General features: G+C 43.5%; 1 protein-coding gene across 1 annotated transcript in view; it reads right to left on the reverse strand.

Annotated features, from left to right (window-relative positions):
• LOC147709813 (NACHT, LRR and PYD domains-containing protein 3-like) overlaps positions 1 to 19,558 on the reverse strand; it is a 453,703-nt gene that overhangs the window by 348,236 nt on the left and 85,909 nt on the right. Inside the window, exon 3 of the mRNA XM_086926111.1 lies at positions 802 to 809. Coding sequence (XP_086782237.1) covers positions 802 to 809 — 8 coding nt within the window. The remainder of the gene's footprint in view (positions 1 to 801; positions 810 to 19,558) is intronic.

A 19,558-nucleotide genomic window follows, 5' to 3' on the forward strand; every position in this document is an offset into this window, starting at 1 on the left:
TACAAGAACGGAGGCTACATTATGCATACAACTTTTAATTGCGTCTCCAAGCAGCCGCATACATCACAATTAAAAGGTTCCATAAAGAACATTCAAAACAAATAAAGGGCATGAGCCAACAAGAGACTGCCTCTTTTAAATGCGGCTCTGAGCAGATAAGTTCCCTTTACCTGTTACCTTATCTCATTATTTATTGTTATTGTTCTTATACTATTATTAATATTATTTTCTGGATTTGATTTCAAAGTTATAGGGCTATTGTTTTCCCTCTCTTTCCTATTACCACACCGATTTCCAATTTATGGAAATCCCCTCTTTCTTTCCCTTTGGTCCTTCTGACCTGATTTACTTGCTTTCATGATTATACCCCACTTGTATGTGTGTGTGTATTCCTCTTTTCCTAATGGGTTTTTTATTTCAGGCAACGTAAGTATTTGCTGCATTTCTTCATCGTTAAACGTTTTAACATTTTGATTTGCCACTTGCCTTCTCCTTCGATATCTCGCTCTTGGAGACCGGCTTGATAGCGTTTTATGGCATGGTTTGCCTTCAATACACGTCGGTTTGTCTTCAATAACACGTCGCGCTCGAGACGCGAGTGAGTATCGCGCTACGGAGCTCAAGGCATTGCTGCTAGCAGAGGAAAGGCCCTCGGCAACAACGACGCCACGCAGGCGCGTTGCCTGGGTGCTTTCCTCTACCTAGATACGGACATTGTTGATGTCACCGGCACGCAATGCCGGTTCCTATGGTTACCAAGGGCGCAGCTGATCGCGAGCCGTTCCGAGTTCGTTACTCGACCTTCGCGACTGGCTGTACCTCGTTAGGACGATTTACACTAACAATTACCCGCTTTTTACAATTACTAAACGTGACAAAAGCTTAATATTTATTTTACAACTACCATCAGCGAAACTCCGCCTCTTACCCAAAAAAAAAAAAAAAACGTCAGAATAAGACCTAATATCCTAAACTAAACCTACTACTACATTACTTCTTAATAACTAATGTCTGAATCGGAGTCTGAAGTTGCTTCTGCCCCTACTCCCAATGTTGTGGGTGAACATTTTAAAACTGTTTTAGATCAGGAAGTGCAGTCCTCCATACGTGGTTCTTTAAAAAGGGTGATGTCTTCAAAGAGATCTATTTCTCCTGACGAGGACGATTATTATGAAAGTCATTCAATTGAAATTGATAATCTAAGAGGCAAAAAAATAAGAAAAGTTAAAAACATTGAAGGATTTGCCTCTAAGAGCGCTGCTGGAGGTCCTAGCACCTCGCTTTATCTGGGAGGTCCCCGCACCTCAAAACCTCTTGGTGTCCTTCGCGGCACAACTCATCATGGTGTCCATCGCGGCACAACCTATTATGGTGCCCCTCGCGGCACAAAATATCCTGGTGTCCTTAGCGGCACACAATATCCAAGTGCTCATGATCACATACTTGATAATGATCTCAGAGACGACAATTCCTCAGACACACCCGACGAATATGTCCTTGATCTAAATGATGACTATGATGAAGACCTTTTTAACCCTCCAGAATCTTCCTCTGGTTCAAAAGATACTATTCTTGATCCCCTCGGGGAAGAAATGTTCTCTCCCCTTAATCTTAAACATCCTAGGAGTTCGGAATGGTGGCCTCATCAACACGTGGCCAAATTCATTGATAAATGGTTGAGATTTCCCCTTGAACCCAACACTCGTAACATTCTACGAGCTGAATGTTCAAGACCTTCTATTGACGAAAAAGTCTGCCAAACTCCTAATTTGGACCCTGAATTGATAAAATTCCTTTTTAAGCTTGGACGTGACCCTCGCAAAGGTATGGAGAGGTCCCTTAAGGGTTGTCAAGACCGTGTCCTGGACGTTCTAGGCCCTTTGGCTAGAATTATTGACGCCGCTGAGGAGAGCCATCTCAATGATACTCCCCTTAATGTTGACTTAATCAGAGGCTGGAGTCAGAGAGCTTTAATTCTCCTAGGAAACGCTAATGCCAGCTTGAACGCAGAAAGACGCAGAGTCGTCCTAACCAAAATAAACCCAAAACTTTCAGACATGGCCGACAAGGAGACTTCTCAAAATCCCAAAGGCTTACTTTTTGGTGAAGATCTCATTAAAACTCTTGGCAAATATGTCTCTACTTTTACGGCCTTGGACAGAGCCCAACAAAATATGCGCAAGGTCTTTAACGTGGAACATGGTCCCTAGAGGAGTCTTCCCAACATATAAATTATTTAGAACTTACAGCTGGTCTTTACGCTTTGATGAGTTTCAAACACTCACTGCAAGGAAGATCGGTCATTTTAAAGATGGACAACATGTCTGCTGTAGCTTATATAAACCGCCTAGGTGGCACCAAATCTGCGGACCTTTCGAACCTGGCCAAGAAACTTTGGATGTTCTGCTTAGAACACAAAATTGCTCTAAAAGCAGAATACCTTCCAGGGAGAGCGAACATCTCTGCAGACTGGAACTCCAGATTCCTCAAAGATCACAGCGATTGGAAACTCAACATTTCCATCTTCAACCGTCTGAATATGGTTTGGGGACCCTTGGAAATAGACCTTTTCGCAAGCAGACTAACGTTTCAACTGAAAAAATACTTCAGTTGGATGCCCGATCCCGGCGCTCTAGCAGTGAACGCCTTCCTTCAACCATGGAAGAATCTGAAGGCTTACGCCTTTCCCCCCTTTGCCATGATTCAGAGAGTCCTGCAGAAAGTGAGAATCGATCAATGCTCCCTTGTTCTAGTGACTCCCTTCTGGCCCTCTCAAGCTTGGTTCCCAACAGCTCTGGAACTGGCTTACGACACTCCCTTTCTAATCCCTTGCCTAGATCATCTCCTAACAAACGTAGATGGCGAAATTCATCCTCTAATACAAACAGGGAGTTTGAACCTTCTTGTTTGGAGAGTGTCAGGAGATCTAATGAAGTCTCAGGACTTTCGTCTACAGCTTCAACTCTCCTCTCAGAATCATGGTCACCAGGCACCCACTACAGATATAACAACATCTGGAGAACTTGGGTTCGTTGGTGCTTGGAAAGGAACCTGGATTCCCTTGAAGCACCTATTGTCGACATAGTTAATTTTCTCTGTGAACAATTTGATAGGGGTCTTAGTTACAGAACCATCAATTGTTATAGATCCGCTATTTCCGCTGGTCATATCCTCGTGAATGGTAAAACGGTAGGTAAAAATGTTATCATTTGTAGAATTATGAAGAGCATCCGTCTAAGAAGACCTCCTAAACCTAAGTATGATTCTCTTTGGGATGTTAATTTGATTTTAGACCTCTTTACCAACTGGCCTGATAACACATTCCTTAACAGGAAACTCCTCTCTATAAAAAACTTGCTAGTCTTCTTTGCCTTTTTTCATGTAGAAGAGTCTCTGATATTAAAGCTTTAGACATTTCCTTTAGGTCCTACAACATGTTTGGTGTTAAGTTTGAAATTCATAGAAGAACTAAGACTATGTCTGATTCTATATTCTATCCACGTTTTGACTCCTGTCCGAAACTTTGTGTTGTTGATTGTTTAAAGGAGTATGACCGCAGAATGTCTCTTCTTCGACCTTCTGATGTCAGTCAATTACTTATTTCCTTTGTTAGACCTCATAAAGCTATTTCCTCTACTTCCATTGCTAGATGGGTCAAAACAGCTATGAACCTAGCAGGTGTTGATTTACGTAAGTTTCAGGCTCACTCCCTTAGGGGTGCTATGGCCAGCAAATCCCTCTGGTCTGGGGGTAAGCTTGATGATATTCTTAAAGCTGCTGACTGGTCGAATGCTAGCACGTTTGCTCGACATTACTGTAAACCAATAGAACATATGTCTGATGTTGTATTACAAGGCTACCAACATGCATAATGTAGCCTCCGTTCTTGTAATGAAATTGCGATTCTCCTATTACCATGACTAGAGAATCTGGATTTCATTAAAGACACGGAGGCTCACATTATCCCACCCATCCCTCCCTGGGATGCGTTTACAGTTATGTATTGCTTTTGATGCGTTTACAGCTATGTATTACCTTTCTAAATTGTTGCATTGGTACATCTAACTATTGCATTGGTATTCTTTTTAATGTTTAGGTTTGGATTTCTCCAATTTACCCCCCTTTTTTCCTTCTTTGCAGATGTTCCTTCCTAATCTAAGATGTTTGGATGCTTCCATCTTTTGGCTTCTTCGGATTTTACCAAGTTGATCTCTTCTGAAAGTTTCTCGAATATTTGAATTTATTGTTTCATTCATGGACTTTTCTGTACTATCTCCACATTTAAAAGAGGCAGTCTCTTGTTGGCTCATGCCCTTTATTTGTTTTGAATGTTCTTTATGGAACCTTTTAATTGTGATGTATGCGGCTGCTTGGAGACGCAATTAAAAGTTGTATGCATAATGTGAGCCTCCGTGTCTTTAATGAAATCCAGATTCTCTAGTCATGGTAATAGGAGAATCGCAATTCTGGTGTCACTATATGATTGGTGTCTGCCCGCTCTCACTTCGAGTCTCAGAAACAATAGTTGTGTTCTGTTTGACACCTTAGCGTGATCGCTAGAACTGAAAGAGGGTCCTGTTTAAGAAATCGTTTTTTCTCTTTATTCTTCTTTTGATGCTGTGACCTAAACTGCTAGTAAGAATTTTCCTACTTAGAGATAGTTAATATGCCCAATTGGACGTAAAATATGAAATTAAGTTAAGGGCATACAAATTTTTGTGAGTTGTGGCTAACTTTTAAGGACATTAAAGAAATAAAGTTTGGAAAAAGTTTGATGTCATCTAGAGGATTAATACATCTTTTGTCGGAGATTCTCTAATAGCAGGCTGTTTCTTTCCTGTCTGAATGGAGGTTAAGTTTTGAGTTTTTTGAAGGATAATTTTTTTAAGTTAACATAGCTAGCTTATATTTCACAGCTGCGATAGTCTGAATGATTTAGCAACATTAGACTGTTTGAGCTAATAATTATGATTACCTTGTAGTGCGGGGCCTCATTGATCCATACTCGAGCTGGTTTCGAGTGAGGTGAGATCCAGACCTAGACAATTAGTGATTTTTGGGAAGCCCTCCTTCATTGAGGGCATTGCGCTGGGTTTCGCTTTGAATCCCTCCCACCATTTTGTTGTTGTGCTTTCCCCTGGCCCGCCTCCCCGCTACCGCCTCCCAGCTGACCCTCCCACGCTCCGCCCCCCCACTATCCATTTAAGAAAGATGAACCCACGCGCAGCGTCCACGCGCTACGGGTGCGCCAAAGGTAAGCCCGTCTACGCCTGTCCGCGCCTGGACCGCGCCCAGCGCCATACCCCCTGGCCCCCGTACCACCCACCCCACCCTCATTACTTACGACGCCTCCACCCTCTTAGCCCTAAACCCCGGCCGACTCCCCAACTGCGCCCAAGCCGCTCCTGGACACACCCATGGACCCTTCACATGCAACTCCTGCAAGTATGACAGCACCAAGACCAACTCCCCATCCACTAACACCAAACAGAGATCCGACACCAACCACCTACAATGCATCCTGCTCAACACCCGCTCAGTCCACAGTCACGCCATCGACCTTTGGAATCTACTAGACACCATCTCTCCGGACGTCGCCTTCTTAACAGAAACCTGGATGAACGCCTCTTCAGCTCCGGACATCACCATCGCCATCCCGGAAGGCTACAAGATCATCCGTAAAGACCGCATCAAGCAAACAGGAGGAGGCATGGCTATCGTCCATAAGAATTCCATCCGCATCTCAACCAGCTCCGACGACAACCTCGCTAACGCCGAACACCTTCACTTCCAGATCCACACAGACCCCAAGACCACACTCAGAGGCACACTCCTCTACAGGCCATCAGGCCCCCGTGCACAATTCAGTGAAGACATCACTGACTTCATCACTCCACACGCCCTCCCCTCCGAGGACTACATTCTACTGGGAGACTTCAATTTTCACCTGGACAAGAGCAACAACAGCAACACCATCACCCTTATGGACAACCTCGCCAACCACGGACTCAAACAACTAGTTAACACCCCCACCCACAACGCAGGACACACACTCGACCCTATCTTCACCTCCAGCAAACACATCTCCTTCAATCACACTTCAGTTCTCCATTGGACGGACCACAGATGCGTTCACTTTGTCTACAATAAGACCACAACCCACAATCACCCTCATCCCACTCTACAAAGAAACTGGAATAAAATCACCATCGACCAGATCTCCTCATCGCTTCTTCAAAACCCCCCGACCCACTCATCGAACGCCAATCAAGCAGCCATTAACCTCACTCAATGGCTAACCAACAGCGCAGACAACCTAGCACCTCTGAAAAAACGTCAATCCAAACTAGGCAGCAAAAAGGCCCCCTGGTTCAACGATGAGCTTAAGAAATCCAAGAAACTCTGTCGTTCCCTTGAGAAGGCCTGGAAAAAAGACCCAAACACCAGCACCAAGGACGCCTTCAAAAATGCCACCCGCCTACACCACCAATTGATCCGAACCGCCAAGAAAGCGGCATTCAAAGACCGACTTGACAACAACGCCCACAACAGCAAGGAACTATTCAACATCGTCAAAGTATTTACCAACCCCACTGCCAACTCCAACGACATCACTCCCTCTCAAACTCTTTGCGACTCCCTAGCTTCGTTCTTCCACGACAAAATTGCAGACATCCACAACAGTTTCGACAACCATCCCGAAGACCAACACACCCAACCTTCCGCCGCACCTTCACCCCCCTTGAACATCCTTAATGACTGGAACCCTATCTCCACTGAGGACACCATTCGACTGATGAACTCCATCCACTCAGGATCCCCCACAGACCCATGTCCTCACCACATCTTCCATCATAGCACCACACCTCCGAGACGTCATCAACTGCTCCCTCAACTCCGCCACCTTCCCGGAAAGCTGGAAACATGCCGAACTCAGCGCCCTCCTGAAAAAACCCACAGCTGATCCCACCGTACTCAAAAACTACCGCCCCATTTCGCTCCTACCATTCCCGGCCAAAGTCATCGAGAAAGCTGTCAACAACCAGCTCGCCGCCTTCCTCGAAGCCAACAAATCCCTCGATCCATCACAATCCGGCTTCCGAGCCAAACACAGCACGGAGACCGCCCTCATCGCAGCAACAGATGACATTCGAACACTACTGGACAATGGAGACACAGTCGCCCTCATCCTCCTTGACCTCTCCGCAGCCTTCGACACAGTCTGCCACAGCACCCTCATACAACGCCTCAACAACGTTGGAATACAAGGAAAATCTCTGGACTGGATCACCTCGTTCCTCGCTGGAAGAACTCAGAGAGTCCGCCTCCCACCGTTCAAGTCGGAGTCCACCAAAGTCATCTGCGGCGTGCCACAAGGCTCTTCACTCCGCCCCACCCTCTTCAACGTATACATGAGCCCTCTCGCGGACATCGCACGTCAACACAACCTCAACATCATCTCCTACGCTGATGACACTCAGCTGATCCTCTCCCTCACCAAAGATCCAGACACCGCTAAAACCAACCTACATGAAGGAATGAAAGAAGTAGCCGAGTGGATGAAACACAGCCGTCTTAAACTTAACTCAGATAAAACAGAAGTCCTCATCTTAGGTACTTCCCCCTCCGCCTGGGACGACTCCTGGTGGCCAGCGGCCCTAGGAAAAGCACCCACTCCAACGGATCACGCACGGAACCTAGGCATCATCCTTGACTCCTCTCTCTCGATGACCAGACAAGTCAACGCAGTTTCATCATCTTGCTTCAACATCCTCCGCATGCTCAAAAAAACATTTCGCTGGATCCCCACCGAAACTAGAAAAACGGTCACCCATGCACTAGTTACAAGCCGCCTGGACTACGGAAACACCCTATACGCCGGTACCACCGCTAAACTTCAGAGAAAACTCCAACGCATCCAAAACGCATCAGCCAGACTCATACTAGACATCCCGCGTGAAGACCACATTTCAGGTCACCTAAAAGACCTCCACTGGCTCCCTGTTAATAAGAGGATAACGTTCCGCCTCCTCACCCACGCACACAAAGCACTCTACGAACTTGGACCAGAATGCCTCAACACGCGATTATTCTTCTACTCCCCTTCCCGCCAGCTACGTTCCTCCAACCAAGCCTTCGCCACGGTTCCACGCATCAACAAATCCACTATGGGAGGAAGATCCTTCTCCTACCTAGCGGCTAAAACATGGAACTCCCTCCCCATTCACCTCCACCTCACTCAAAACCACCCAGCCTTCAGAAAGCAACTTAAAACCTGGATCTTCGACAATTAATTCCCCACCCTTCCTCAAGCGCCTTGAGACCCTCTGGGTATGTAGTGCGCTATATAAATTTTCTGACTTGACTTGACTTGACATATTGTTTAAAACTTAATTTAATACATTGGCGATAACCTTATGATACAGAGTCTATTTATACATTTTTCGCAATTCCTTTTTTTGATACCACCAAGCATCATGCGTGTCTTGAGGATTTGAAACAGGATATACACTGTATGTATTTATCCTATATTTTCTTGCAGTGGCAAAACATCTTTAGAGGTCCTGACGAAAGCCAGGGAGAATCATCCCCAAGGCTGAAACATATTGACCACATAGACAGTGATTAATATCTAACTGTCTTTCCTTTCACCTGCACTTTGGTTTTTAAATGGGAAAACTTAAATGAGTATACATCAAACTAATGGTTAGATTGTGTATCTCAGGGTTTATCCTATTTTATCTCTCCGTTGTTTCACTATATGCACTGCTGTTCTTCACTGAAAAACTTTTGAAAAAAACTTTGGAATCCTTTCCCTGTCTGCACCTTCCTCTTGTGAGCACCCACAAGTGGATACAACTATACCTTCTGTTTTTTCCTAATGCTCTAAGGAAAAATAGAGGGATGTTGTTTGGTAATACCCAGATGATGACACTGGGCACACTTATACATGTGCAATGATGGGATAAGAAAATATTCAAGAGTGGTTCTGGTTCACTTCTTTATATGCAAATTTAGTTCTCTGCATCATTGGTGTATATTTTTTCCACTTTTTTCCAATTTCTTGACATAGAGTAGGGAGTGGGAATAGAAGTGCATACACTAAGATGGCACCTCTGTAGTGCACAGACCGCCATCCATTCTTTGTTTTGGAAAGAGGAATTACACCTCCCAGCCGCCCTGAGAAGACGCCCGCCCCTGACACTGCGTCCCGCGCCCGAAGGCGCGATTAAACCTACACAGTCCTCCCGCAGCGGGCCAAGGGCGGCCCGTCTGTGTCCAGACGAGGCAGGGCAGGGTCCCTTAATAACATCTGGATCTAATATTCTTCAATAAGGTATTGTGAAATCGACCTTCCTTTGTCCAAATTTGATATTGTACTACACTGTGTTGACAAGGCTGTTTAGGCTTACAGGATGAACAGATCCAAACATGGACAAGGGGTAGTGGGGACACTGGATGCCTTCCTGTTAAGGGCCAAATCGGCTCTTATACATGAAATTCAGTCGACCTTACGCATATTGTCCCTGGGCCCACAAAATTTCTCACAACGCACAGTCCCGTGATATGGGCTTCATCTGTCCCCCTGTATCCCCTGTAACCCATTTGTCACAATCTAACTTGCTACACAACAAGCAGAGGGCAGAGGGTTTTGATAATCAATATGGTCTGGGTGAAGGGGAAAAATGTGACATTCCATTTGGGCAAAATGTGGTCACATGAGGACAAAAAGAGAAAAGCAATCATGGGAACAGTATTTCACCTCCCCCAAAAAAAGGAAGGGGCACGCATCAAACTAACAAAAAAAGCCAAACAAGCATGCCCTCTCTTTTTCTAAACCTCTGGGTATTAGGAGTAAACATGTTGAGATAGATTGCAACCAAGGGGCCTACCAAGGACAAGCACCGGATGATGCAGTACATACGAAATCTCCAGCCACTTGAGAGTTGGAAGACTTTATATTAAAAAATGAGAACATGTGATTTTAGCTAACTTAGACCCTACTTTAAAAAACCAAACTGAAATTGAGGAACGGATAAATTGTCTGGTTAAATCTTTGCCTAATACTCATGTATCCCTTATAGCCGGTGGATCAGATGTGGCTGGGGGTGTTGCCAGGGATGGGGGTGTTGCCAAGGATGGTGAGGCACAGCATTCTGAACCTGCCCCTGGAATAGCGAGCCAGGTTGATTTCTCCTGTTCAAGGGCTGTACACCAATCCACAAATGTACTGAAATACAACATCACTCAGAAGGGCCAATAACCAGGCAATATCAGACAGTACATAGCACAAGAAACAATCAAGCAATTAAGGCTGGTAATATCTCTGTAGAAGGATCTCGAAATACAGGAACTCCAAATAGTCAACTCTGTGGTAAAAGATCTCCTGGTCCCTTACGTTCTAATTTACACTTACCCCCAGAAGCAACACCATATATTTTGGTGTTAGCCAATGTTCCAACATTAGCATTAAGAGTTATGGAGCACTAATCAACCCTGAGGAACAAATCCATTCACTTCCTGAGTGCTAGAACAGGCATCAGCAATAGGTTGCTATTTGCATAATTCAAAATGGCACGTCGTATAGGATGGGTGGGAAAATCTAACAAATCTAACAAATCTCTTCAGGGGATTGCATTGTTTTGACCTTTAGTTCTCCAGGTTTTGTTAGGACCATAATAAATAGGGTGATTTTCCTAACCTTTGATTCCCCCTCGGATATGGTAATACAGTCTTTTGAAACTTAAATAGGACAATTAGTAAGCGGGTTCTACCAGATGGTTCAACGTTGAGTGTTCAAAGGCGCAAAGAGATCTTAGGAAAGCCCTGCAAGCGGTCCCTCGGGATATGGTCCTATAACTTTAAGTAGGACTCCAGAAGCATCTTCCGTCGATTTTCTATTAATACACAATTTCGCTTGGAAAAGTTTCTTAAATGTATCCTCAGTGTTAGACGAAAAATAGGCATGCTCCAGTTGCTTAATGGAGGCTAAGAAGGAATCTGAGTCTCTGATACATTGTTTCTTTTTAGCAGCAACATAATCAATAATGAAACCTCTGGCTGTAGCCTTAAAGGCATCCCAAATAGTGTGGATAGGGATGTCGGGAGCAATATTCCTGAGGAAGAAGTCTGACAAAAACTCTTTGAAATGCTCCAAAAAAGTGAGATCTTTAAGTACATAATTGTGAAAAAGCAATCTGCGAGGCTTAGAAGGCTCGGAAGGAAGATCTAAATTAATCAGAATGGGGCATGATCAGAAATAAGATTAGACCCAATTTTAGCATTAGTTAGATTAGGAAGGAGAAGAGGACTTAAAAAAATATAATCTATTGTGGGTGAAGATTTATGGGTGGGGGGGAAAGTGTGTTCTAAGGTGTCCGGGTGAAATATCCTCCAAGCGTCCACCAAAACCCTTGAGCAAATCATATTCATAAAGTTTTTTGCATTTTGTTGGGGATATATCTATCAGTAGATTTTCTATCCGTAAAGGGATCCATGACCTGATTGCAATCCCCACCCACCAATAAGTTAGTGTCAAGACATGAATGAAGAGTTTGAGTCATGGACTGACAGAATTGTTAGTTAACACTCGTGCTGTTGGTTTTTTTGCCCTTGATCGTCAAGTCCACGTTTTGAGGTCAGCCGAGCTTGTCTGCGAGGAGCGAGCAGGCAGAGCAGGCTGTGTGCGGTCATTAGCACTGAGAAATGCTGAGAAACGCCGCCACAGCTGGAAAAGCCACACGAAAGCTGCTGAGTTGTGAGCCGGGACTTTCTTGGCCCCCGCTTGGTCCCCTCGCTCCTATGGTCGCTGAGGTTGGTGGTGACAATGTGTGATGGGTGAGGCAATCCATGGAGGAAGCTGGGGAGAGTGCCACAGCTGAGGCCCTGCAGCTCCCCTTTGTCTAGTGCTGCAAGAATTACACCTTCCGGAGATTAGCATTAGAGTGTGTGCCTGATCTGAGGTGTTTGGCAGCAAAATCTGTTTATAAATATAAGGGCCTGGATCTCCACTCTGTGTAGTACTGCACACATTAGCCCATTCAGTCAGTTAGTTTGTAGTACAAGTGATCTTCATCTGAAGTATTTAGAAAAATTTTAAAAAAGCTGTTCATGTACTTTATGAAAGCTCGGGAGAGCCCGGATTGAACCTGGACTGAGAAGCGGAAGGAAGGAAGATCACCGCACGCTACTCATTTTCTTCTACCTTCTACCTTCCTGCTACCTGATATTTGCTACTCCTACCTGCTGCAAACCATTGCAACCCCGCCGACGCCCAACCAGCAGTGGGGGCGTGGTCAGCAGCAGCTAAATCAAGGCAGCCCTTGGTCGGGCACAACAACAATGGCAGAATCTTAAGGAACTACAACGGAACGCCTGGAACAAAGAGACTGCACCTGTGAGGGGAACGGCCAATTTTCCACTTACCAGCCGTGAGGGGAACGGCCATCCTCTCTACATTCCCGCTGTGAATAGAGCAGACAGTGCTGCCAGATACAGCTGTGAGGGGAACACCTAAAAAAAACAACAAAAAAGACTAAACCATCTAAAACAGTTGAAATTGACAGTTCAAAAGCATGGACACAAAAAGGTTTCACGAACTGCAACAGCGAGAATCTTATTTATCTGATTACCTCTCCTTGTGAATATCGTTACCTGGGGATGACCACACGCAAGGTCAAACTCCGCAAGATGGAACAATAGAGCACCTTTTGGTGCAAGAAAACAATAAAAAAGTCAACCAAACACTTTGTTGAGAAAGAGCACAAGCCTGAAGACTTTGGGTGGATAGTGCTAGAAAAACCTTTTATTCCACCACATGTTACAGACGTCACTTCCTACCTATTCAAACGTGAACAGAGATGGGTCTTCAGACTGTCCAGTGACACCCTGGGTCTCAATGATGCGATCCCCTGGATGTCACTTTGGCATAAATAACAATGTTCTATCTGGCTCTAGTAGGGATATTTTTAGAACTAATAGAGTATCTTGAGCACAGTAACATTTACTATAGAGCCTTTTGAAGTATCTTCAATGATTGAATCAGGACGCAGGAATAACTCAAAAGGAAGATTAATCCTAGGAGCATAAAAGATCCCATCCATGCACAAGCAAACAAGAAATTCACTGACACCAAATAGAATGTTATCATGTAACCCTCAACCATTACATACTTAAGATTCTACATTAGAAACATTAAAGCTACAGTACATCAAATACTACACCTTTATATGGACAGGTTGATATAGAGCCCTTTGTGTCTACACTTTAGGAGTTGTTTACTTGCTGAACAAATCTGAATTGTGCCTGTATAATCAAAGAATTTCAATCTAAGAAACTCTAATGTACACCTTCAGACGATATGGTGAGCCTCATACTAACTAATATGGGACCATATTACTGGCTACGAATGATGTTGGCTTATTTGCCCTCACTTGCTTATATAGAAGCGATCTAGAGTATCTATGCACTACCAAAATGCGTTTGGGCATTATGGAACTCGTCATGACACACTCAACATAATGGATTAATATAGTTTTTCACAGTACCCGCTCTTTGGACATGTTCGAACTACATATCCCAGCAGGCTTGCGGGATTATCGTAGTTCTAAAACAGGCTGTAATTCTTCAGGCTATAGTGTTATAATTAAATGTTAGCCCTTTTTATACAACACGATTCCTATTTTTGACAGGCAGAAACATTGCACGATCCTGGTTGACCGTCTAAACAAATTGGTCCATGACAGTCTAGAACTACGTATCCCTGCAGGCTTGGGAGATTTCGTTGTTCCATTCGGGACACTTTTTCGAGTATTTTGGTATTTGCGTTTTGTTTTTGTATTTGCAGCGTAACTGTGGAATTTGTGAATCTTTATAAATGTTGGGTGCCTTTATAAGAGTGATTGTTTTACCTAGTGTATAGATAAACTGTACATGAAGTTATTGAGAATAGTGCAAATGGCTGAGACTACATTTCCCATCAACATAGGAATCCGTTTGTAGTTTTACACACAACGTCATCATATTGCGTGTGGTGTCCGACAAAGCCTCAACACCTGTGCGGTCCAGTATTTAAACAGGTTGGCTTCTCTGTCGGATTAACTTCACCCCAGCAAGAGTCTTCGCCGACAGGTACCTACTACCAACGGAGAGGTAAGTATTTGGGAGTAGATTTGCTGCTGCTTCGAACTCTGGTGTCACTATATGATTGGTGTCTGCCCGCTCTCACTTCGAGTCTCAAAAACAATAGTTGTGTTCTGTTTGACACCTTAGCGTGATCGCTAGAACTGAAAGAGGGTCCTGTATAAGAAATCGTTTTTTCTCTTTCTTCTTCTTTTGATGCTGTGACCTAAACTGCTAGTAAGAATTTTCCTACTTAGAGATAGTTAATATGCCCAATTGGATGTAAAATATGAAATTAAGTCACAGGAATACAAATTTTTGTGAGTTGTGGCTAACTTTTAAGGACATTAAAGAAATAAGGATTGGAAAAAGTTTGATGTCATCTAGAGGATGAATACAACTTTTGTCGGAGATTCTCTAATAGCAGGCTGTTTCTTTCCTGTCTGAATGGAGGTTAAGTTTTGAAATTTTAGAAGGATAATTTTTTTAAGTTAAAATAGCTAGCTTATATTTGACAGCTGCGATAGTCTGAATGATTTAGCAACATTAGACGTTTGAGCTAATGATTATGATTACCTTGTAGTGCGGGGCCTCATTGATCAATACTCGAGCTGGTTTCGCGTGAGGTGAGATCCAGACCTGGACAAGTAGTGGTAAGCATTGGGTTTATTTACCACACATTGTTTGAAACTTAATTCAATACAAGGGCAATAACCTTATGATGCAGAGTCTATTTACACATTTTTCTCAATTCCTTTTTAGATACCACTAAGCATCATGCTTGTCTTGAGGATTTGAAACAGGATGTACACTGTATGTATTTATCCTATATTTTCTTGCAGTGGCAAAACATCTTTAGAGGTCCTGACGAAAGCCAGGGAGAATCATCCCCAAGGCTGAAACATGTTGACCACATAGACAGTGATTAATATCTAACTGTCTTTCCTTTCACCTGCGCTTTGGTTTTTAAATGGGAAAACTTAAATGAAAATACATCAAACTAATGGTTAGATTGTATATCTCGGGGTTTATCCTATTTTATCTCTCCGTTGTTTCACTATATGCACTGCTGTTCTTCACTGAAAAACCTTTGAAAAAAACTTTGGAATACTTTCCCTGTCTGCACCTTCCTCTTGTGAGCAACCACAAGTGGATACAACTATACCTTCAGTTTTTTCCTAATGCTCCAAGGAAAAAGTGGAGGGATGTTGTTTGGTAATACCCAGATGATGACACTGGGCACACTTATATATGTGCAATGATCGGACAAGAAAATATCCAAGAGTGGTTCTGGTTCACTTCTTTATTTGTAAATTTAGTTCTCTGCATCATTGGTGTATATTTTTTCCACTTTTTTCCAATTTCTTGACATAGAGTAGGGAGTGGGAATAGAAGTGCATACACTAAGATGGCACCTCTGTAGTGCACAGACCGCCATCCATTTTTTGTTTTGGAAAGAGGAATTACACCTCCCAGCCGCCCTGAGAAGACGCCCGCCCGTGACAATGCGTCCCGCGCCCGGAGGCGCGATTAAACCTACACAGTCCTCCCGCAGCGGGCCAAGGGCGGCCCGTCTGCACCCGGACGAGGCAGGGCAGGGCCCCTTATTAACATCTGGATCTAATATTCTTCAATAAGGTATTGTGAAATCGACCTTCCTTTGCCCAAATTTGATATTGTACTACACTGTGTCGACAAGGCTGTTTAGGCTTACAGGATGAACAGATCCAAACATGGACAAGGGGTAGTGGGGACACTGGATGCCTTCCTGTTAAGGGCCAAGTCGGCTCTTATACATGAAATTCAGTTGACCAAATGCAGATTGTCCCTGGACCCACAACATTTCTCACAACGCACAGTCTCGTGACATGGGCTTCATCTGCCCCCCTGTATCCCTTGTAACCCATTTGTCACAATCTAACTTGCTACACCACAAGCAGAGGGCAGAGGGTTTTGATAATCATTATGGTCTGGGTGAAGGGGAAAAATCTGGCATTCCATTGGGGACAAGTGTGGTCACATGAGGACAAAAAGCGAAAAACAATCATGGGAACAGTATTTCACCTCCCCCTCCAAAAAATAAGGAAGGGACACGTATCAAACAAACAAAACAAGCCAAACAAGCATGCCCTCTCTTTTTCTAAACCTCTGGGCATTAGGAGTAAACATGTTGAGATAGATTGCAACCAAGGGGCCTACCAAGGACAAGCACCAGATGATGCAGTACATACGAAATCTCCAGCAACTTGAGAGTTGGAAGACTTTATATTAAAAAATGAGAACATGTGATTTTAGCTCACTTAGACCCTACTTTAAAAAACCTAACTGAAATTGAGGAACGGATAAATTGTCTGGTTAAATCTTTGCCTAATACTCATGTATCCCTTATAGCCGGTGGATCAGATGTGGCTGGGGGTGTTGCCAGGGATGGGGGTGTTGCCAAGGATGGTGAGGCACAGCATTCTGAACCTGCCCCTGGAATAGCGAGCCAGGTTGATTCCTCCTGTTCAAGGGCTGTACACCAATCCACAAATGTACTGAAATACAACATCACTCAGAAGGGCCAATAACCAGGCAATATCAGACAGTACATAGCACAAGAAACAATCAAGCAATTAATATCTCTGTAGAAGGATCTCGAAATATAGGAGCCCCAAATAGTCAACACTGTGGTCAAAGATCTCCTGGTCCCTTACGCTCTAATTTACACTTACCCCCAGAAGCAACACCATATATTGCGGTGCTGTCCAATGTTCCAACATTAGCATTAGGAGTTATGGAGCACTGGTCAACCCTGAGGAACAAATCCATTCACTTCCTGAGTGCTAGAACAGGCATCAGCAATAGGTTGCTATTTGCAGAATTCAAAATGGCCCGTCCTATAGGATGGGTGGGGAGATCTAACAAATCTCTTCAAGGGATTGCATTGTTTTGACCTTTAGTTCTCCAGGTTTTGTTAGGACCATAATAAATAGGGTGGAGAATTGCTTTGAAAGCATGGAGGGGATAACTATTCTGCCCTTGGGATTCTACTACCAACCATTGAGAGCTAGCTGGCATACTGTTGAAGAAGGTAGACCTGTAGCGGCACAATTACATTTTCCTCCTCCTCCCTGGTTTCACCCTAACCGTTATGAGGCTTTGATTGACCTTGCGAACATAGACTGACTAACCACAGCCAGAAATAATTCAGGGGAAATTGCTATTACAGTAGCTGTTCCAGAGATGATTTGAAAGGAATCAGGTTGTATAGCTGCCACATTAACTATAAATTCTCAAGACACTAGTTCTTATTCTCATCAGCACCTGCATTCTGAGAACGCAGTTGATATAAGGATAGATTCTAATATTGAAATAGATGATCTAAATGTTAATAACATTGCTGGAGAAGAGCCTTTGACTAGGAGCTCTAATAATAATGATATTGTCCATGAAATACCTGGGGTTCAGAATACCACTATATGTCCTCTAAGGTTTATATCATGGAACATCGCGGGTATCTCCTCAAAATTAACAGATGAGGCCTGTTGCAATACATGAAGACTTTTGATATTCTCTGTCTCCAAGAAACCTGGAGTCGGGTCAATATAACTATTGATGGATACCATTCGTTAAATAAACAAGCAAATCCATCCCCTGCAGGGAGGGCTAAGAGAGGCTTAGTGATTTTTATCTCACTTATGTATGACTCAATTAGGACAGAGAGGATAATAGATTCCCAATAGTATTAGCTTTTTTTTAATTTTAATTGATGTGACAATTTTACTAATCAATTGGTATTATAATATTTTTGACCCTAATATTGCTGAGGGTATTAACACATTAAAAGAGGAGATCGATAAAGTGGCCTCAGAACACCAACCTTTGTGTTTAATCTGGCTGGGAGACTTCAACTACACTGTTTGTCCATATAGCTCACACAAAGTTTGTGGGGTAGTGGATGTAGAAAATCAACTTGTGTCACATTTTAAACATACACCACAGGGCAACGCACTGAATGCCATAATTTTGGTGAATGATCTTTGTATGATGAATATTGTAGTTAGTAATCCCTCTGCACAGTTTCCAACCTATCAGTGGGGAGATAGTGCGAGTACAATAGATTCTATGCTAATATCCAGTAAACACACATGGTTCGTAGATAGTTTCTCTGTTGAACCACATCCTGCTAGCGATCATAATCCTCTTACCTTATCCATGTATGTTACAGCACAGAAAGCTAGAGGGGATGAATGCCCGATAAAGCACAACCGTAATCAAGGGGTAAAGCTGAAATGGAGCTCGGTAGACTCAAAGCAGTTTAAGGAGACCATTTTTAAAAGAAAATCAAAGTAATTTTATGGTTTGCCTACCGTTTGATTCCCCCTCGGACATGGTAATACAGTCGTTTGAAAGTTAACCCCTTCGCTGCTGCCGTCGGCCGTTGGATGTCGCACGAGCTACCTCCCTGGTGCTGCGCACGTCCTCGGCCAACGCGGCCGCACTCGTTTCTTCGAACGTTCAGCACTGGTGCTGAACGTTCGAAGCAGCAAACGGGTTAAATAGGACAATTAGTAAGCGGGTTCTACCTGAAATCAGATGGTTCAACGCTGAGTGTTCAAAGGCTCAAAGAGATCCTAGGAAAGCCCTGCAAGCAGTCCACCTGGATATGGTCCTATAACTTTAAGTAGGACTCCAGAAGCATGTTCCGTCGATTTTCTATTAATACACAATTTCGCTTGGACTAGTTTCTTAAATGTATCCTCAGTGTTAGAAGAAAAATGGGCATGCTCCAGTTGCCTAATGGAGGCTAAGAAGGAAACTGAGTCTCTGATACATTGTTTCTTTTTAGCAGCAACATAATCAATAATCAAACCTCTGGTTGTAGCCTTAAAAGCATCCCAAATAGTGTGGATAGGGATGTCGAGAGTAACATTCCTGAGGAGGAAGTCCGACAAAAACTCTTTGAAATACTCCAAAAAAGCGAGATCTTTAAGTAAATAATTGTTAAAAAGCAATCTGCGAGGCTTAGAAGGCTCAGAAGGAAGATCTAAATTAATCAGAATGGGGCATGATCAGAAAAAAGAGTAGACCCAATTTTAGCATTAGTTAGATTAGGAATGAGGACTTGAAAAAATATAATCTATTGTGGGTGAAGATTTATGGGTCGGGGGAAAAAAAGTGTGTTCTAAGGTGTCCGGGTGAAATATCCTCCAAGCATCCACCAAACCCCTTTAGCAAATCATGTTCATAAAGGTTTTTTGCATTTTGTTGGGGATATATTTAGCAGTAGGTTTTCTATCCGTAAAGGGATCCATGACCTAATTACAATCCCCACCCACCAATAAGTTAGTGTCAAGACATGAATGAAGAGTGTGAGTCATGGACTGACAGAATTGTTAGTTAACACTCGTGCTGCTGGTTTGTTTGCCCTTGATCATCCAGTCCATGTTTTGAG

Source organism: Lissotriton vulgaris, chromosome 6 (genome assembly GCF_964263255.1).
Source record: "Lissotriton vulgaris chromosome 6, aLisVul1.2, whole genome shotgun sequence".
Classification (NCBI taxonomy): Eukaryota; Metazoa; Chordata; class Amphibia; order Caudata; family Salamandridae; genus Lissotriton; species Lissotriton vulgaris.